General features: G+C 43.5%; 2 protein-coding genes across 2 annotated transcripts; both read left to right on the plus strand.

The window, feature by feature from the left end:
- Positions 1 to 4,093: 4,093 nt before the first annotated feature.
- LOC125535718 (peroxidase-like) lies at positions 4,094 to 5,593 on the plus strand. The gene is made up of 3 exons (XM_048698782.1): positions 4,094 to 4,391; positions 4,500 to 4,676; positions 4,820 to 5,593. Exons 1-3 carry the CDS (start codon positions 4,182 to 4,184, stop codon positions 5,375 to 5,377), a joined length of 945 nt encoding a protein of 314 aa, XP_048554739.1. The 5' UTR covers positions 4,094 to 4,181; the 3' UTR covers positions 5,378 to 5,593.
- A 9,703-nt stretch (positions 5,594 to 15,296) lies between these two features.
- On the plus strand, positions 15,297 to 16,547 carry LOC125535720 (peroxidase 1-like). The gene is made up of 3 exons (XM_048698784.1): positions 15,297 to 15,575; positions 15,672 to 15,848; positions 15,930 to 16,547. Exons 1-3 carry the CDS (start codon positions 15,369 to 15,371, stop codon positions 16,314 to 16,316), a joined length of 771 nt encoding a protein of 256 aa, XP_048554741.1. The 5' UTR covers positions 15,297 to 15,368; the 3' UTR covers positions 16,317 to 16,547.
- The last annotated feature ends 6,120 nt before the right edge of the window (positions 16,548 to 22,667 follow it).

The raw sequence follows: 22,667 nt of genomic DNA on the forward strand, positions 1-22,667 counted from the left end.
GGTAATCTTGATCATAAACCCACAATTCATCGGTCTCAACAAACACACCGCAAAGAGAAGATTACATCGAATAGATCTCCATAAGAGAGGGGGAGAACATTGTATTGAGATCCAAAAAGAGAGAAGAAGCCATCTAGCTAATAACTATGGACCCGAAGGTCTGAGGTACTCACACTTCATCGGAGAGGCTATGGTGTTGATGTAGAGGAAAAAAAACAAGATTTCTCACCGCGCGTGCATGAGAGATCTTAGGACTAAACCACATTCAAACACATTTTGGTTTGTGTGAACCTTGAGCCCACCGCCAGCGAGGTTGAGAAGGAGGATAAGCGGCAGAACAAATGTGATGCCCCCCCCTAAAAAAACGACGTGGACCTATTGTGGTCTTGAGTGATGGTTATGGGGTTAAGAGCGTGTGCAATTTTTCTCCCATTGCAACGTACAGGCTCTTTTGCTAGTGATTATTAATTAATCAATTCATCGCTTAGAGGTAGTACTACCTAAATAGCCACACATAGCCACATAACAATCACAATGTCAGTTTTACATGATAGAGGCATTAAACGTGGTGCTTCTAAAGTTATTGTCTTTATTTTATTACAGTTTAATCGTGATTGCAATTGATTGCCATGTCTCATACTCTCTTTTTTCAATAAAAGGGTCAACGCGATACAACTGGAAAATTTTATACCCAACCTCCAGATAAAAGGGTCAATGCGATAAAAGGGCAGACATGCATGCATTTCATTGATCAAAAGTCAATTTGTAATCACTTGTTCGTTCGTCAGAATGGACTAGTAGGCCTAGGAGATTAAAATTACTATGCAATAAAAACATTATGCTCTCGCACTTGGCACTACACTCCATTAGCGGCTGGTCAGAATGGCATTTCTGAAAGTACAGAAATAACATGTGAGCATCTGTTGCATTTTGTTTGAGAAAAGACAGAAAAATAGAAATAATATTGTGCCTTAAGTTCTTTTAGATAAAAATTGTAACTTTTTTATTGTGACTTTTTTTGTTTTCATGGGACTTTTTTTATTGTGACTTAATGTGCTGTTCGTTTGTTTTTTAGCGAAAGCGAACGTGAGGCTTGTGCGCTGGAACTACACACGCCTCAAGGCCTCATGCTGGGGCCGCCCCGTGTAGAACGCTGGAGGCGAGTCGCATGTTAGGCGACATTTGGACGCACCCAACAACAACACCCAGCAGACGGAAGAAGCCCAAGTGCAGCTAGAGAATGATTTGGCCCAAACTGTTTCGTCGCAGGCATGCGTCGAACCGAGTGCCCCTCTACTTTTCTTTTTTTCGAAAAGAAGGTCAACCCCCTCTACTGCAATACAGAGCATGAAAGAAACTGTCACACTGCTGAATGGAATCGTGTCACTTTCATTGAAACACGACTGTGCGCAAGATGACGGCGCTGTGGTCAAATTGATGCTGAATTGCCTTGAACAGAAGCGGACTCCCTACGTTAGTTAGGCGAAACGGTGCATCCATGCATAGCTCCGGGCTGTATCCCCATCTGCAATAGCATGCATGGAGCTCGTTCCATCCAATTGGAGATGAACCAATGTATGGATCGTGCGTGTGGACGTATGTTCCTGTGTAGTCCCGTAGTAGAGTACATGTTAGCTCTTTTATGGTGCAAAGTGAAAATTTGTGTTGGGTTTAATTACCCCCATGGTAGTTGCAGGAGAGGAGACACATCATGAATTTAAAGGCGAAGGTATCCTCTCCCGTAAGGGTATTCTTTTGACGTGATGATTCAAAACCTCTTATAAAACATCTGTTGCTCTTTAGTTAGGCATGATATTAGGACGAAATGCTGGTGTAGCGGGGCTATGAGCCTAGCTACGACGCATAACACAGGTTTGCTGGTCCGGAGTCGCTTGACAAAAAAGCACGTTAAGTTTGTTTACAATTGAAAAGCCTGACAATCTTATATTCCCTCACAGCAGGTTTACCACCACACCTGTACCTAAAAAACAATTATGAAGAATATATTACTCCATTATTACGTGGTGAACCACTTGGCAAGAGTGGTAAGCTATATCAAAATAAAACAATGAACATTATTATGAGATGTTGTATGCCATTACTGATTCGCAAATATATGTTTCTCTCTCCCTGAGGCACTTAACGGATACATGATAAGGCCAAGGCAGACCATGGAAAATTATTCGAGTACATGATATGCCTGCAAAGTCATATTGCGCGGTTCCGTCATGTACCAGTAGATCCTAGACCGGCCGTTTACTCCGCGATTCGTGTTAGTGCTGGCCCACGTCCTTGTATATCAGATGTATTGTGCCTGCAAAACTGCCCGTATTTGTAATATGTGAGGAAAGTGGCTGGGACCCGCCAACCACTTTTGGTCAGTTTTTCATTTACTCGGACACACTTACCGGAACATCTGTGTTGTATTGTGTTTGAAAAAAAGACAGAAAAATAGAAATAAAATTGTGCCTTAAGTTATTTTAGATAAAAATTGTAACATTTTTTATTGTGACTTAACGTGCTGCTCGTTTGTTTTTGAGCGAAAGTGATTGTGAGACTTGTGCGCTCGAACTAGGCACGCCTCAAGGCCTCATGCTGCTGGGCGGGCCCATATAGAATGCTGGAGGTGAGTCGCATGTAGTAGGCGACATTTAGACGCACCCAACAACAACACCAAGGGAACAGAAGAAGCCCAAATGGCGTGCGGCTAGAGGATGATTTGACCCAAACTGTTTCCTCGCAGGCCTGCGTATGAACCAAGTCCCTCTCAACTGTAGTACAGAGCATGAAAGAAACTGGCACTGCTGAATCGCATCGTGTCACTTTCATCGAACACAACCTGTGCGCAAGATGATGCGCTGCGGTCAAAGCGAGGCTGAATTAACTTGGACAGAAGCGGACTCCCTACTACTCACTCCGTCTCAAAATAAGTACCTCAAACTTAATATAACTTTATACTATAATAATATAAAGTTGAGACACTTATTTTGGGACGAAATGAGTATTAGCTAGGCCAAATGGTGCGTCCATGCGTAGCTCCAGGCTCGGGCTGTATCACCATCTGCAATAGCATCCATGGAGCTCGTTCCATGTAGTTGGAGATGAACCTATGTATGGTGCATGTGGACGTATGCTCCTGTTTACTCCGATAGTAGAGTGCATGTTAGCTCTTTTACCGTGCAAAGTGAAATTTGTGTTGGGGTTTAATTACCCGCAGGTTAGTTGCGGGCGTGGAGACACATCATGAATTTAAAGGCGATGGTATCCTCTCGTGTAAGGTTATTCTTTTGACGTGATCGATGATTCAAAACCTCTTATAAAACATCTGTTGCTCTTCAGCTGGGCCTGATCGTAGGACGAAATGCTCATGTAGCGGGGCTATGAGCCTATGACGCAATAACACTTGTTTTGCCGGCCCGGAGTCACTTGACAAAAAAAGCATGTTAAGTTTATTTACAATTGAAAAGCCTAACAATCTTATATTCCCTCAAAGCAGGTTCACGACCATAGCTATACCTAAAAAAATGATGAACAATATATTACTCCATTATTATGAGATGAACCATTTGGCAAGAGTGGTAAGCTATATCAAAAACAATGAACATTATTATGAGATGCTGTATGCCATTATTGATTCACAGATATACGTTTCTCTCCCCCACGGGCACCTAACGGATACATGATAAGGCCAAGGCAGATCACGGGAAATTATTCGAGTACGTGATATGCCCTATTGCTGGGGGAAAATATGTAGGGCCGGTGTTGGCCGTAGCGATTTAAGCGCTTAAGCTGAAGGTTGCCACACTTGGATGCAAGCGTCTGACCCTTCTAAAAAATCGGCGGCTTTGTCAGTACCCGTATTCCCTATCCAACATCTAGCTGGCCAGACGACGGCGCTGGGCAGATCGTGGATGCCGGGTCGACGTCGATCGTCAGCCATCATAGACCAATCGACCATCTGTTTTGGATGCTTGCTAGACTAATCAGACATAAAATTTGGATGCTTTCTCCCAACTGGGAGACGGGGACTGATGTGCAGCTGCACGTGAGCTCAAATTTTCCCTATAAATATGCATGAAATACTGCATTATCTTGCAAGCCACAGCCACAGCCACAGCCACAACCAGATAACAAGTGCAGGTAGCACGCATAGCTCTGGGCTTGTAGCTAGGTAGCTAACCATGGCCATGGGTTCTGCCTCTCGCATTTCTCTGGTGGTGCTCGTGGCTCTGGCCACGGCGGCGTCCGGGCAGCTGTCGTCGACGTTCTACGACACGTCGTGCCCCAGGGCTCTGGCCACCATCAAGAGCGGCGTGGCGGCCGCCGTGAGCAGCGACCCCCGCATGGGCGCCTCCCTGCTCAGGCTGCACTTCCACGACTGCTTTGTCCAAGCAAGTTTCACATAATATATCAGCTCTTTTTCCCTTAACCAACTTTCTTGAACTGCCCGGATTTAACAAAATTTATATTCCGAACTAATACGTTTATGTTGGCTACAGGGCTGTGACGCATCTGTTCTTCTGTCTGGCATGGAACAAAACGCGGGTCCGAACGTGGGGTCGCTGAGGGGCTTCGGCGTCATCGACAACATCAAGACCCAGCTGGAGAGTATATGCAAGCAGACCGTCTCCTGCGCCGACATCCTCACCGTCGCCGCCCGCGACTCCGTTGTCGCCGTAAGAACATCTTAGTACTACGCTCATTTACATGATCGATGCTACCTGAAGGATAGAACATATATCCCCTCCGATTCATATAAATTGTCGCTGATTTAGTACATACTTAATTTCCTACTTGGTCTGCTATCTTTCACATACAGCTTGGAGGGCCATCGTGGACTGTCCCGCTGGGGAGACGGGACTCCACCACCGCAAGTGCCTCGCTGGCGAACAGTGACCTCCCTGGCCCGAGCTCTAGCCGGTCACAGCTCGAGGCCGCGTTCCTCAAGAAGAACCTTAACACGGTCGACATGGTCGCGCTCTCAGGCGCGCACACCATCGGGAAGGCCCAGTGCTCCAACTTCCGGACTCGGATCTACGGCGGTGACACCAACATCAACACTGCCTTCGCGACGTCTCTCAAGGCCAACTGCCCCCAGTCCGGCGGCAACACCAACCTGGCGAACCTGGACACGACGACGCCCAACGCGTTCGACAACGCCTACTACACCAACCTCCTGTCACAGAAAGGGCTCCTGCACTCGGACCAGGTGCTCTTCAACAACGACACCACCGACAACACTGTCCGCAACTTTGCGTCCAACGCGGCGGCCTTCAGCAGCGCCTTCACGACGGCCATGATCAAGATGGGAAACATCGCGCCGCTCACCGGGACGCAGGGCCAGATCAGGCTCAGCTGCTCCAAGGTGAACTCGTGATGGACGTATGCGTCGGCAGCACGACACGTGAATGAATAAGGCCCCCAAAACAGTGGCCAGTACCACTTATCATACCAGCACTTGAATCGTGTATTTTCAAAGCATGTGCAGCAGCAAATCATGCATGCATCAACGTATGTAACGACGGTTGAATCCTCAATTTCTCATGCAAAAGGCAAGGAGAATTACTATCAATCCTACCTTATTACACTCGTACACAGAATGAAGATGTAAACTCCTCTTGTGAAATTGGGCGTGAAGTGGCCGTGCTCGATTATTGTACGAGAACACTTTTTTTGCACGTTAGGAGAAAATTACACGAAATGGCGCGTATGTGCTGCGCTCCCCGAATCCTATATACCACCCACTGCGTATAACATAGCTGCGCAGCTGCTGCCCGGTCCAATCGGTGGGACACATCCCCACCCCCCCTCTTTTTTTATTATTTTCCCCTGTTTTTTCTCATTGTTTCTTTTCTACTCTTTCCCATCTTTTGTTTCTCTTAATTCTCATAAAAGAAATCACTTTTCCCATTTTTCACCTTTTTAGGAGGAAATATGTATGAATTCTCTAAGAGATAACAAGATCATATAATATAGCACACATGGCAAATTTCCTCAAATGCATGCATGAATTTATTTATTTTGACATACTTCCACTTACCCAAATTATATTGTATATAATTTTTTTAGTAGTCAAACTTTCTAAAAATTACTAAGCACATAAATTATTTTAGCGACAACAATAATACCAGATCAAGACCATTAGATTTAGGACCCCAATAGCCAGTGAACGTTTTGCTGTGGGGCATGGCAATTGTGAATGTTTTCCATAGGAAATTATTCGTAAGAAAATGTCAATTTCTTCAGAAACACATGGCAAATTGTGGCAAATAGAGGATTTTGCTGCGAAATTGCCGTGTTTGTTTGAATGGATTGCCATGCTCCCAACACATAAATTGACACTTGGTTTTGCCATACATTTCCAGCGAACATTCGCTGCATAACATTACCCGAGATTTATCATGAAATATATTCTTAATATGGTATACATTCAGTATTGTAAATATTCATACGTTTTCTATAAACTATGTCAAAGTTTCCAAAGATTGACTTTGATAAACGAATTATATGCACTGAATTTAGCATGAAGGGACTATGTGATTATATTTTTATTCTAAAATACATAATCATTTTTTTGTAAACACATATTTGATCATACAACTTCATGAAAACAATGATAACATGAAACAAATGATAATGTCGGCGGCAGCACTCTCGAGGAGGGCGTGTTGGATGTCCTAATGACCCGCAGCGATGTGCACCTCGATGGTGACGACTTCGACCGGCGACTCGCGGGTTACTTTGCTGAGCTGATCTAGCGGAAGCACAGTCGGGATGTCACCGGCGATGGCCATGCGATGCAGAGGCTGCTACGGGAATGTGAGCGTGCCAAAAGGGCGCTGAGCGACCACGACCAGCACCAGGTGGGCGTGGAGGTCAAGGCCCTGTTGGACAGTGTCAACCTATTTGAGGAGCTCAACAAAACCGCTTCTAGAAGACAATGGCTCCGTTAAAGAAGGCCCTGGTGGACGCCGAGCTGGAGAAGGGAGACATCCACGATGTCGTCCTTGTGGGCGGTGGCAGCAGGATCCCCATGGTGCAACAACTTGTCAAGAACTACTTGGACGGTAAGGAGCCCGTCAACATCGACGGGATCAACCCTTCCGAGGCCGTCGCCTACGGGGCCGAGGTTCAAGGGAGCCACCTGACCGGGCACCACCCCGAGGATTTAGGAAATTATTCGGAAGAAAATGGCAATTTCTTCACAAACACATGGCAACTTGTGGCAAATAGAGGATTTTGCTGCAAAATTGCCGTGTTTGTTTGAATGGATTGCCATGCTCCCAACACATAAATTGCCGTTTGGTTTTGCCGTACAATCCCAGCGAACGTTCGCTGGATAACATTACCCGAGATTTATCATGAAATAATTCTTAATATGATAGACATTCAGCATTGTAAATATTCATACGTTTTCTATAAACTATGTCAAAGTTTCCAAAGGTTGACTTTTGAAAACAAATTATGCACTGAATTTAGCATGGAGGGATTACGTGAATATATTTTTATTCTAAAATACATAACCATGTTTTTGTAAACACATGTTTGATCATACAACTTCATGAAAACAATGATAATATGAAACAAATGATCATTTGGCAAAAGAGGAGGTGAGTCAATGCAAGCAACCCTTTGGTTGTGAAGTGAGATTCCTACCGTTCAAGTACCTCAGGATTCCGATTCATCATCGCAAGCTCACCAACAAGGAATACAAAAATATCGAAGACCTCTTCGAAAAGAAGCTTAGTAAATTATTTAGAAAAATAAATTCTAGTGTATATTTGTAAGTTTTTTTAAACAAGCTCGTCAACTTTTTTTTGACATACTTCCACCTATCCAAATTATAGTGTATGTAAGTTTTTTTCATTAGTCAAACTTTCTAAAAATTGACTAAGCAAATAAATTATTTAACTAAACATTATACATCATTATTTGTTTTTTCACTATAACTTCACTTATTATTTGGTTCTTCATAAAAATATTACATATTGCTTTCTATTTCATTTTTATTTTAATTGTATTATATTTAACATTGTTATTTAACTAATTCCATTTACAATTCAGATAGTTTTATAAAAATATTCATGCGAATGTGAAAACATATCTTAGAAGTTGTAAATATTTGTTTTCAAACACATGAATATTTTATTATAAAATACATAATCAGTTTCTTGAGAGAGGTGGACTTTTTTATAGTCCTGAACGTTGTTTTGAAGTACATGAACATTTCAAAATTAGTTAAAAGATAGTTTTGCATATGAAAATTTACAAATGAAATTGTCCAATTCTACCCCAAAAAAAACTTACTAGTAGCATGGACATTTATTTAGTATACATGAAATGAAAAATTTTCAGTGACAAAATCTAGTTTCTCCGTCAGTGACATGTGACAAAATGTGTACGTCATAATGCACCTACATAAGAACTGAGTTTATTCGATGTTGAAATATTTTTTCATATGGGTCAAGGTTAATGCATCATTTTTTGCAAAAAATGGGTTAATGCATCATCATTATATATCTTAACTAGATGGGATGATGATTTTGTTGTGGCCGTAAAGATTTGAAGAAACATTGTAGATTGAGGAACAGTACACGAGCTAAAAAATTGTTTATGGCGATTGCTACCCAGATTAAAAATAATTATTATTTCATCAAATCTGTTTGGGTTTCTTCCACCCGTAAAGGAATCATGAAGAATTGGTTATTTTTGCAGTGGGGGGTTCTCCCTCTTTAGGACGCGAATACAAAAACTCATGAAGAGATTTGTACTAGGAAAACAAAGGTTCTCTTCAAGATTAAGGCTTCCAATTAAAAACATACTCGGTGAAGGCTGAGCTTCGGGCTTCCATTCGGAGAGTAGGGTTCAGTTAATTTTCTTCCATCGGTTGATTCAGACAAGGACCACCATGGAATTCGTATCAAGTTGACCGATCGTCTGGCGACATGGTTCTAGGTTGACCAGGGGCGGAGACAGGGGGGTGCGAGCAGGGGTCAGACACCCCCCATCGCCTCACCCCCCCTATTAGGCCTCGTTAGGTTTTAGTAGTTGTAGTTTATACGTATATTATGGCTGACCTGTTGTTTTAGTTATACGTGTGTGTAGCGGTGCTAATGGCCTAGCATGGCAACTTCTCAACCCAAAGGCCCAAAGCATCCCTAGGTGTACATACTCCCGGGCAATTGAGGGAGATCACAACTACTCGTCTGCTACAGCGCGTCACACATCAACAGATTGACTTTGAAAGAATTCTGGTATATAGTACTCCTTCCGTTCCTAAATATAAGTCTTTGTAAAGATTTCAATATAAACCACGTACGGATGTATATAGATGCATTTGAGGATAGATTCACTCATTTTATTCCGTATGTGATCTATAATGGAATCTCTATAAAGACTTTTATCTAAGAACGGAGGGAGTAATCCTGAGTCATTACAATTTGTTTCAATCAATGATTTTATTTACTAATTAGGTAAGATTGTAATTTACAAATATAGTTTCACTTCTTATTTACAAATATAGATTCATTGTACAAGCTCATTGTTTCGAAATATTACTTAGAACACAAATCCACTTGAGGAGCAAGCTATTCTGCACGATAATTTGAACCCATGTTATTATCAAACATATATTTTCATTCATATCAATTATATTTTTGAGACTATTTTTTTTGTGTGTGTTGTGTGTATCAGAAACGATTATTATCGTTCTCGCCCCCCTTATGCCTAAATCCTGGCTCCGCCCCTGGGGTTGACAATCTCAATCTATACCGGAGGTTACGCTCAGCAAGGGTCGACGACACACCCATTTGGCTGTTGTGCACGTACCTAGTTAACAAACATCGTTATCCCACTCTCGCATGTATATGTCGACCCTTTGCATGACTATCATATACGCCCATTCTTACAATTGTCGATTATGGTTGCTAGCATTGCATCACGTTGTCTAGATCAGTGACAGTAATCCACCGTTAATTTATGTTGTTTTCACTACTACAACACCGAGGCATCCTAGCGCACATGGTATTAAGCAAGACCCTACTTGTCTCGTCTCCTCACCCTCCGTCGACATCTCCCCTGCCACTTGCGGCCCTTCCTCAATATCGTCTGCTTTTGGGAGGCCAACACCATCGATACATCGACCTTCCTCCGCTACAAGATGTCGTCATTGTCTAAGAGTTAGAAGTTAAGTTAGACCAAAACAAAGTTGATGGTTGTTATAAAGTACTCAACTACAAGGTAGATAGACTTAGGCGTGGGCAGGGGCGGAGACAGGGGGGTGCGAGCAGGGGTCAGACACCCCCATCGCCTCGCCCCCTATTAGGGCCTCCTTAGGTTTTTAGTAGTTGTAGTTTATACGTATTATGGCTGACCTTGTTGTTTTAGTTATACGTGTGTGTAGCGGCGCTAATGCCTAGCATGGGCAACTTCTCAACCCAAAGGCCAAGCATCCTAGGTACGCGTGAAGAAAAAAGATACATCAATCCAGCCGAGATCGTTGTAGTTATTCCCTAATTCCTTCCCGTAATTACGTTCCTGCCTTCTAGGTCTGTGCTCTCCCCTCCATACGTACGTCTTTGCGCCGCCATCGCCGTCGCCGTCACCAGTCGCGGCATAGCCTGCCGCTGCTTCCGCCGTTCTGTTTGTTGCACAGCCGCACATGGCAGAGGGCACTACATACTCCCGGACAATTGAGGGAGATCACAACTACTCGTCTGCTACAGCGCGTCACACATCAACAGATTGACTTCGAAAGAATTCTGGTATATAGTACTCCTTCCGTTCCTAAATATAAGTCTTTGTAAAGATTCCAATATAACCACGTACGGATGTATATAGATGCATTTGAAGGATAGATTCACTCATTTTATTCCGTATGTGATCTATAATGGAATCTCTATAAAGACTTTTATCTAAGAACGGAGGGAGTAATCCTGAGTCATTACAATTTGTTTCAAATCAATGATTTTATTTACTAATTAGGTAAGATTGTAATTTACAAATATAGTTTCACTTCTTGTTTACAAATATAGATTCATTGTACAAGCTCATTGTTTCGAAATATTACTTAGAACACAAATCCACTTGAGGAGCAAGCTATTCTGCACGATAATTTGAACCCATGTTATTATCAAACATATATTTTCATTCATATCAATTATATTTTTGAGACTATTTTTTTTGTGTGTGTTGTGTGTATCAGAAACGATTATTATCGTTCTCGCCCCCCTTATGCCTAAATCCTGGCTCCGCCCCTGGGGTTGACAATCTCAATCTATACCGGAGTTACGCTCAGCAAGGGTCGACGACACACCCATTTGGCTGTTGTGCATGTACCTAGTTAACAAACATCGTTATCCCACTCTCGCATGTATATGTCGACCCTTTGCATGACTATCATATACGCCCATTCTTACAATTGTCGATTATGGTTGCTAGCATTGCATCACGTTGTCTAGATCAGTGACAGTAATCCACCGTTAATTTATGTTGTTTTCACTACTACAACACCGAGGCATCCTAGCGCACATGGTATTAAGCAAGACCCTACTTGTCTCGTCTCCTCACCCTCCGTCGACATCTCCCCTGCCACTTGCGGCCCTTCCTCAATATCGTCTGCTTTTGGGAGGCCAACACCATCGATACATCGACCTTCCTCTTTGCGCTACAAGATGTCGTCATTGTTCTAAGAGTTAGAAGGTTAAGTTAGACCAAAACAAAGTTGATGGTTGTATAAAGTACTCAACTACAAGTAGATAGACTTAGGCGTGGGCAGGGGCGGAGACAGGGGGGTGCGAGCAGGGGTCAGACACCCCCCATCGCCTCGCCCCCCCTATTAGGCCTCGTTAGGTTTTAGTAGTTGTAGTTTATACGTATATTATGGCTGACCTGTTGTTTTAGTTATACGTGTGTGTAGCGGCGCTAATGGCCTAGCATGGCAACTTCTCAACCCAAAGGCCCAAAGCATCCCTAGGTGTACATACGCGTGAGAAAAAAAGATTACATCCAAATCCAGCCGTGAGATCGTGTAGTTAATTCCCTAATCCTTCCCGTAATTACGTTCCTGCCTTCTAGGTCTGTGCTCTCCCTCCATACGTACGTCTTTGCGCCGCCGTCGCCGTCACCAGTCGCGGCATAGCCTGCCGCTGCTTCCGCCGTTCTGTTTGTTGCACAGCCGCACATGGCAGAGGGCACTACATACTCCCGGACAATTGAGGGAGATCACAACTACTCGTCTGCTACAGCGCGTCACACATCAATAGATTGACTTTGAAGGAATTCTGGTATATAGTACTCCTTCCATTCCTAAATATAAGTCTTTGTAAAGATTCCAATATAAACCACGTACGGATGTATATAGATGCATTTGAAGGATGGATTCACTCATTTTATTCCGTATGTGATCTATAATGGAATCTCTATAAAGACTTTTATCTAAGAACGGAGGGAGTAATCCTGAGTCATTACAATTTGTTTCAAATCAATGATTTTATTTACTAATTAGGTAAGATTGTAATTTACAAATATAGTTTCACTTCTTGTTTACAAATATAGATTCATTGTACAAGCTCATTGTTTCGAAATATTACTTAGAACATAAATCCACTTGAGGAGCAAGCTATTCTGCACGATAATTTGAACCCATGTTATTATCAAACATATATTTTCATTCATATCAATTCTACTTTTGAGACTTTTTTTTTGTGTGTGTTGTGTGTATCAGAAACGATTATTATCGTTCTCGCCCCCCTTATGCCTAAATCCTGGCTCCGCCCCTGGGGTTGACAATCCAATCTATACCGGAGGTTACGCTCAGCAAGGGTCGACGACACACCCATTTGGCTGTTGTGCATGTACCTAGTTAACAAACATCGTTATCCCACTCTCGCATGTATATGTCGACCCTTTGCATGACTATCATATACGCCCATTCTTACAATTGTCGATTATGGTTGCTAGCATTGCATCACGTTGTCTAGATCAGTGACAGTAATCCACCGTTAATTTATGTTGTTTTCACTACTACAACACCGAGGCATCCTAGCGCACATGGTATTAAGCAAGACCCTACTTGTCTCGTCTCCTCACCCTCCGTCGACATCTCCCCTGCCACTTGCGGCCCTTCCTCAATATCGTCTGCTTTTGGGAGGCCAACACCATCGATACATCGACCTTCCTCTTTGCGCTACAAGATGTCGTCATTGTTCTAAGAGTTAGAAGGTTAAGTTAGACCAAAACAAAGTTGATGGTTGTATAAAGTACTCAACTACAAGTAGATAGACTTAGGCGTGGGCAGGGGCGGAGACAGGGGGGTGCGAGCAGGGGTCAGACACCCCCCATCGCCTCGCCCCCCCTATTAGGCCTCGTTAGGTTTTAGTAGTTGTAGTTTATACGTATATTATGGCTGACCTGTTGTTTTAGTTATACGTGTGTGTAGCGACGCTAATGGCCTAGCATGGCAACTTCTCAACCCAAAGGCCCAAAGCATCCCTAGGTGTACATACGCGTGAGAAAAAAAGATTACATCCAGATCCAGCCGTGAGATCGTGTAGTTAATTCCTTAATCCTTCCCGTAATTACGTTCCTGCCTTCTAGGTCTGTGCTCTCCCTCCATACGTACGTCTTTGCGCCGCCGTCGCCGTCGCCGTCGCCAGTCGCGGCATAGCCTGCCGCTGCTTCCGCCGTTCTGGTTGTTGCACAGCCGCACATGGCAGAGGGCACTACATACTCCCGGGCAATTGAGGGAGATCACAACTACTCGTCTGCTACAGCGCGTCACACATCAACAGATTGACTTCGAAAGAATTCTGGTATATAGTATTCTTTCCGTTCCTAAATATAAATCTTTGTAAGATTCCAATATGAACCACGTACGGATGTATATAGATGCATTTGAAGGATAGATTCACTCATTTTATTCCGTATGTGGTCTATAATGAAATCTCTATAAAGACTTTTATCTAAGAACGGAGGGAGTAATCCTGAGTCATTACAATTTGTTTCAAATCAATGATTTTATTTACTAATTAGGTAAGATTGTAATTTACAAATATAGTTTCACTTCTTGTTTACAAATATAGATTCATTGTACAAGCTCATTGTTTCGAAATATTACTTAGAACACAAATCCACTTGAGGAGCAAGCTATTCTGCACGATAATTTGAACCCATGTATTATCAAACATATATTTTCATTCATATCAATTCTACTTTTGAGACTATTTTTTGTGTGTGTGTTGTGTGTATCAGAAACGATTATTATCGTTCTCGCCCCCCTTATGCCTAAATCCTGGCTCCGCCCCTGGGTGTGGGCAACCCGACAGTCGAACCGGGCTTGGCCTCACTTTCCTGTCAGAAGCTCGGAAAAGGCTATGAAATGATTGTTTTTTTAGATCTTTCCTAAAATATGCTTAAAAGATATAGTTATTCATTTTTGCTCCCTGGGATCAATTATTATTTAAAATAAAAAATAGCCTTTCTGTGTGATAAAACAAAACCAGGCTAAGTCCTGGCTTGGCATTTTTAGGTTGGGCTTTTGCGAACCCGATCCAAAAACCTAGCCTCACCTGGGGTATGTTATGCTATACAATTCATGGCGCCTTGGCCATGCCTTCCCAGCGTTTGGATTGAACTACCGATGGATGATTTGTTTATTGCTACGCGACTGATACTTAACAAAGTCTCAGTCGATGTTATATTCGTCTGCTCTATCATTGCACTTGATGTTATCGTTAAGCCTAGCCTTGATTGATCCATGTATGGTCACCTGGACTTAGAGAACAGATAGCTACTTGAAGGTCGTGACCCAGCTGCCGAATTGTCTCGTGTTGGTCGAAGGCGATGGGAGCGCAAGATGACTGCGCACCGGTCAAAACGAGCGTGAATCGCCTTGGAACAACGCCGACTCCCCACCACTATTCGTACGTAAGGCCAAATGGTTGGTGTCCACGCACACATGGCTCCAGGCGCCCGCTAGCATGGAAATGATGAAAAAAGAGAGATCGTTCCATGTTTTGCCGATTTTTGCGTGATAAACGCCAAGAGAGATCGCTCAAGTTGGCCCTGTTGCAAGGAAAATTCAGGTGTTGGTGTTGGCGGTAGCGGCTCAAGCTGGAAGCTGCCTTGAATACGCCAAGAGAGATCGCTCAAGCAGGAAGCTCGCGGTATACCCGATCGAACAGGAGTCAGAGACTAACGTTGGACTAATGGGACATAAATTTTGGATGAGCTGACCGGGATCGATCTGCAGGTGCACGTGAGCTAATCTTTGGCTATAAATATGCAGGCGATGCACTACTCTCTTGCACAAGCCACTAAGCCACCACCACTCCACCACTAAAGAAGTGCAGGCAGCTAGCTAGCTAACCATGGCCGCCTCTGCTTCTTGCATTTCACTGGTGGTGCTCGTGGCTCTGGCCACGGTGGCGTCGGCGCAGCTGTCGCCGACGTTCTACGACACGTCGTGCCCCAGGGCCCTGGCCACCATCAAGAGCGGCGTCATGGCCGCCGTGAGCAGCGACCCTCGGATGGGCGCGTCGCTGCTCCGGCTGCACTTCCACGACTGCTTCGTCCAAGTAAGTTGGCCACATGCATGCATAGCCCGATAGCCGTCACGTACCCTGTTTTGTATAGGTTTTGCTTACTAAACACTATAAGCATGTGATGTGCAGGGCTGTGACGCGTCTGTTCTGCTGTCTGGCATGGAACAAAACGCTATCCCGAACAACGGGTCACTGCGGGGTTTCGGCGTCATCGACAGCATCAAGACACAGATCGAGGCCATCTGCGCCCAGACCGTCTCCTGCGCCGACATCCTCACCGTCGCTGCCCGTGACTCCGTCGTCGCCGTAAGAATATCATCTTACGATCGTGTACATCATCGATTGGATGCCATCGTTAACCGTTTGCTTCGTATCCTTCGCGTGCAGCTCGGAGGGCCATCATGGACAGTCCCTCTGGGAAGAAGGGATTCCATAGATGCAAACGAGGCGGCGGCAAACAGCGACCTCCCAGGCCCTACATCTAGCCGGTCAGATCTTGAGCTGGCATTCAGCAACAAGGGCCTCCTTACGGTCGACATGGTGGCCCTCTCCGGCGCGCACACCATCGGCCAGGCGCAGTGCGGGACCTTCAAGGACAGGATCTACAACGAGACTAACATCGACACGACCTTCGCCACATCTCTCCGGGCCAACTGCCCCCGGTCCAACGGTGACGGCAGCCTGGCGAACCTGGACACGACCACGGCCAACACGTTCGACAACGCCTACTACACCAACCTCATGTCACAGAAGGGGCTCCTGCACTCGGACTAGGTGCTGTTCAACAACGACACCACCGACAACACCGTCCGGAACTTCGCGTCCAACCCGGCGGCGTTCAGCAGCGCGTTCACGACGGCCATGATCAAGATGGGCAACATCGCGCCGAAGACGGGGACGCAAGGGCAGATCAGGCTTAGCTGCTCCAGGGTGAACTCGTGATTGAATGACGAGCTACTACCTAATAGTCGGCAGCGCTCGCCAGCACGACACCTGATGAATGAATAAGGCCACAGAACCAATGGCCAATATAAATACCAGCACTTGAAATGTGTATTTTATGTACGAGCAGCAGCAAATCATGCATGCATCCACATATTGTGTAACGATCGAATTCCCACTTTCTAATGCAAAGGCATGGAGAATTACTATCAATCCTACTTATAGCTGTATACATAATAATGAGATATAAACTTCTCCTTTTACATTTGGCATGACGTGGGCACAGAGAACTACTATCAATCGTAACACTTGTATACATAGTGAAGATATACACTTCTCTTTCGACATTTGGCAGGAGCTAGCCGTGCTCGATTATTTTAGGAGAAAACTTTTATTTTTCAATGTTAGGAGAAAACTCCAGCATGTGCACTATCGTATGCGCTGCGCTCCCGATTCCTATATATCACCCATTGCGGAAGAAAGAAGCGCCTCATCGGTGCAAAATGTTTTTGTTTTTTCTTTTTCCATTTGTCCCGTGTTCTTTCTTCTCTGTGGTTCTCAATATTCTCCCATTTACCTTTTCATTTTTGTTTTTTAAGATAAAATATGTAAAAAAAATTCCAAAATTACGTGAAAACCTGTCTTCAAAGCTTGAGTAGGGCGTTTCGGTGCCCTGCACCTGGTTAGAAAAAAAATCGTAACAAATTCAAACAGTAATCAAAAAATTTCACAATTTTTTTGTGCGGTAGAAAATTTGATGCGTGAGGCCCTCTCCACATTTCAAGTCATTTGGACAGCTAAGCAGCTCTCAGCAAAAAAGACAAATCGGGTCAAAACAGTACATGAACAGTAAACATTTTTACAGACCCCCATTTTTTTGAGAGCTTCTCAGATGTTCAAATAATTTGAAAATTGGAGCGTATACCTCATGCATCAAATTGTTTACCACAGAAAAAAGGATTTTTTTTAATTTTTCTAGCATTTTTTGATTTTTTTTTCGTTAGCGCGGGTGCAGATGAGCTCGGGTGCAGAGATGGATTTTCGGTCTTTGAAAAGATTAATATACTTTCTTTCTAGCCAAGTTTTTTTGTGAGGAATTTTCTTGCCAAATAATAATGCAGATAAGTTTTATGAAAAGCCAAACTTTGCAAACATTGACCAAATTCATATAAAAACTATCGACAATTACAGTACCAAAGGATTTGTCATGAAATATATTTTTGTATGCTATGTATTCAGTATTGTAAATGTTCTTATTTTACTATAACTCATTGAGTTGGACTTTGGAAAACAAATATATGCACCACAATTTGGCGAGGACGGACTATATGAATTTTTCTCTATGTAGCGAACAATTTTAAAATATGAGATGCACATGTTTTAAAATTTCATAAACGTTTATTTACAGTTGCATGAATATTCATTATATATTTAAATTTCCTCCATTAATAAAAATAATTTTTTCCATTAATAGAAAACCAGTGATTACTTCTGTAAAATATATATGAATTACTGGGCCAGAGTGGTCAGTCTAATCTCACACGGTATCAACGTTTCCCCAAATTTTGCAAACCTTCTCTCTCAAATATTTTTTCTTGCAAGCCGCACTACACAAGAATCCTGTGTCCTGCATAGTTGGGTCGGTCCACTATCAGGTCATTTTTCATTTTCATTTTCTTTACTCCTCCTTTTCGCTTTTTTCACTATTTATTCCACTTATTGATTTTATTTTTTATATATTTGATATAGCTTTGTCTTTTTATCATCGTATATGATTTTGCATGTAAACCATTTTTTAGAAGTAACAAATATTTGTTTTCAAATATATGCATATTTTAGTCTAAAACACATAATCATCGTTTTGAGATATATTGAATTTATGTAGTCATGAATGTTAGCTTCGAAGTACATGAAATTTTAAAATTAATAAAAGCTAATTTTTCGTACAAAAAAGAATTACGCAAAGAAATCATCCAATTCTACTCCACGCTCTCGTGAGGTTATCTATGAGGTTTAGGTTTCTAGTTGAAAACAGACTCGGATGAATGTTGAGTTCTACGCTTCTATTTGGATAGTGGGTTTGGGTAAGTTTTCACCGATCACCCCAGTCGAGCAACAAGGGTCACCATTGAAGTTGTATCGTGTAGACAAATTGTAATCGAGGCTACATCCCTCAAAGGGACAAGGCCACAGTATGGAGTAGTGGCCGAACAAGGTCAAACCAATAACGTTGTGTGATCTCGCAAGTATACGTCAACCCGTTAAATTGCTGCCATATACGCCCATTGTTACAAATGCCGACTGTGACGCTTGCTAGCATTATGGCACCCCAATTTACGTTGTTATTTTTACTAGAACAACATTGAGGCATCCTGGAGCACCTGTTATGAAAGACGACCCTACATCATCACGTCTCCTCACCCTCCTCAATGCCCTCTTTCCTCCCACTCGCAGCCCTTCATTGTCCCATGGAGAAGCACTACGAGAGGTCATGGGCGTTTATGAAAGTTGAGCAGGGTAACTAAGGCCAAAATAGATTTTGAAAATAGGTGGGAAAACTGAAAAAGTTATTATATTAGGTTTAGTTTCAGAAAATTTTGTGAAACAGAACCAGAGGGAGTACGAAGAGGAGTCTACCTCTTGCCCCCCAAAAGTGGTGCTACGCTACACAGAATCGCAGGTTTGAGCCACCCTATGATCAATAGGCCTCTTCTGTCCTCCGTAGTTATACTTTGGGGTCATGGGGCCATAACTCCTCGAGTGGTTCTTTTGTCAGGTAAAGCGTCGATGATTTATGTCTAATATGATGCGACAAGCGAAAGCAAATATTGTGAAGAAAAATGAGGTGAAAGAAACGAGCAAGTAGCTTGGTGATGTGAAGAAAATGGTGTATCAAGACAAAGGTGTGCGTACATAGACCCGACGATCGTGCGAAAAAGTTGTATCCAACTAAACAGATTTTTTTTTAGTTTAGTTGTTCGACTCAACTAAGAATATTTTGAAAAAAGAAAGTATTACAATTTTTCTTTCACACCACTCCAAATTCAGGACCCACCTCATAGATCACGAAATGGTGTAAAAAGTACTCCCTCTGTAAATTTTTATAAGTCGTTTTAGCTCATTATTAGTGAGCAGGTAGTAGAAAACCTTTCCTAAATGGAGTAAAAGCTGAAACGAAGAAAATTGAAATTACTCACATTTCTATTTATTATACTCCCTCCATTTTTGTATACAAGGCCACAGACCCATATTACAGGTACCAAGGTAAAAATCAATGCAATGTTTAAGTCAATGTTGCAAGCTAGCTTGTCACCTTGTTTGTCGTGTTAATTAATGTGGTTTTTCTCTCCCACGCACAACAAGCCAACCCTCTTACTTCTCGTTGGTTGATTAATGTTGGGAATGCAAGCCAACCTTCTCAGTCCCGCATTCACACAAGGGATATTAATGTTCTTGGGTGCTACTACGAGACAGACGCCATCAATTTTGCCTCGATTAATGTTAGTCGCCTTGTATAGATGCAAATTGTAATTTTGATAATGATATTGTATACAAAAATGAAGGGAGTATTAGGTTTTGTTGCAAAACCAAAAGCTTGAGGACCATCTAGACTTGGCGCCATCGAGAACACTACTATGTAGTCCAAGAAATTAAACTTGCCGCCATATCCAGCTTGGGACAAGCAAAAAGACAACTGCCGTAATACCTTTGTCGAAATCTGCCGACGTGTACCTGTATGAAAGGGTTCTCCTTGGTAATCATGCAAGTAGGGTTTTTTTAGACAATCGCGCGAAGTTTATTTAACCGGACCCAAAGTTTATAGGTACAAAAGAAATATCACCGGGGTGCCCTAACCAAACATGGCCGCCCACCCCTAACCTTAAGACATGCTTCGCTAGATTGTGAGTCTCGAAATTCGAGCTTCTAAACTCATGGCAAAAGTTACAAGTTGTAAAAAAAAAGTTATGATCCATGATTTCATGTATAACAGCTCCATATCTTGCCTTGTTCCCCTGCTTGAGATCATCCAAAACCACCTTACAATCTGAAGCAACATGTATCCATTGAAGATTGAGAACATCAGCAAGGGCTAGAGCCTCCCGCACAGCTAGGGCTTCTAAAGTTTGTGGATCACATATTCCCTTGATAACTATAGCCGATGCCCCCTGAAACGTACCATCATGATACCGGCATATAGCAGCCGCAACTCCTCGTCACCGATTGGTTGCAACGACAACATCGTCTTGCTTTCCAAACAGCCCATAACGTTACTACTAGAGGAACAAAATCCTTCTAGGATAGTACATCATTCATTGCAAGAAGCCAGTTCTTCGCATTAGGATCCCTGTTATGGCTCACGACTTCCATCAGAGAATTTTCAACTAAGGATGATATGCATCTTGACGTAGTACAATCTAGCAGGGCATGCCTCCATGAATCCTCACACCCACATAAGGCGCATAAGTGGGATGTGGACATATTTCGATGTTGGAGAAGATCCGCTGTCGACATCGAATGTCTTGCTAGCCGCCATATAAAAACTTTCATTTTAGATGGAACCCTAGTGTGCCACAACGCTGTCCAAGCATTAGAGCTTTCCCTCAAATCTGACGCCCCTGCATGCTCATATAGCCAATTTTCTTGGTGCTACTTCTTGTTCAATATCATTCTATAAGCCAATCTGCCAGAGAAAATACCATGCCGCTCGCCAGACCAAGCCCAGAAGTCCTCCACCGACCTCATGCAAAGTGGGAGGGCCATAATAGCATCCGCGTCGACGGGTAAAAACGTAGCATGAATCAGATCCTCTCGCCAAGACGCTGATGTGTTATCGATTAGTTCGGCTCCTAGCGTTGGTGGATTTACCGATAGCGAAGTGATCGGTCGCAAAGGGCCTATTCTAGGAAGCCAGTTGGTCTCCCAGATATTAGTGTTGTGGCCATTCCCAATCCTCTTGATAATGCCTTGCTTAAAAATGTCCCTTCCATCAAGCATAGCTCGCTGTCGGTGTCAAAACCGGCGGATCTCGGGTAGGGGGTCCCGAACTGTGCGTCTAGGCCAGATGGTAACAGGAGGCAGGGGACACGATGTTTTACCCAGGTTCGGGCCCTCTTGATGGAGGTAAAACCCTACGTCCTGCTTGATTGATATTGATGATATGGGTAGTACAAGAGTAGATCTACCACGACATCGGAGAGGCTAAACCCTAGAAGCTAGCCCATGGTATGATTGTATGTTGTGGTTGTTTTCCTATGGACTAAAACCCTTCGGTTTATATAGACACCGGAGAGGGTTAGGGTTACACAAGGTCGGTTACAAAGGAGGAGATATCCATATCCGTATTGCCTAGCTTGCCTTCCACGCCAAGTAGAGTCCCATCCGGACACGAGACGAAGTCTTCAATCTTGTATCTTCATAGTCCAACAGTCCGGCCAATAGAGATAGTCCGGCTGTCCGGAGACCCCCTAATCCAGGACTCCCTCAGTAGCCCCTGAACCAGGCTTCAATGACGATGAGTCCGGCACGCAGTATTGTCTTCGGCATTGCAAGGCGGGTTCCTTCTCTGAATACATCACAGAAGAATTTGAAAACGAGGATAGTGTCCGACTCTGCAAAATAAGTTCCATATACCACCGTAGAGAGAATAATATTTTCGCAATTCTAATTTGCTGACTTGTTTTGGCAGCATGACGTTATGTCATGGCCCGGTGATTATTCGAACCATTTTTCTTCAACCAGCTCCACACATAATGCGAGGCGGTTTCTTGACACGTCTTGTCAAAGCAGAGATCGTGTTCCCCCAATTACGGGATTCTCGTTAATGCGGTCGTGGGTAACCCAACAGATGGAGAATGAATACACTGGTGATTATCATTGATGCCCACGAAGGGGTTAATATACAGGTACAGAGGCTGGTAACGACCCAGCTATACAGGAGGTCATGCACATCGTGTAACAGAAAAGGAGGGCACGTCCGGTGCATGAACTACGTGGGACTCGGTCCTCTAGTTGAGCCAGCAACGGTAGGCTTCCAACAGCCCCCCGCAGCCACAACGGGGTCGTGGAGCACGTTGAGGCTGGACCGGAAGTCGAGGAAGACGGTCGATGGCAACCCCTTCATGAAGATATCGGCGAACCGCGATGCAGACGGGACGTGGAGGACGCGTACATCGCCAAAAGCAA

The sequence above is a fragment of the Triticum urartu genome, chromosome 2 (genome assembly GCF_003073215.2).
Source record: "Triticum urartu cultivar G1812 chromosome 2, Tu2.1, whole genome shotgun sequence".
NCBI classification, from domain to species: Eukaryota; Viridiplantae; Streptophyta; class Magnoliopsida; order Poales; family Poaceae; genus Triticum; species Triticum urartu.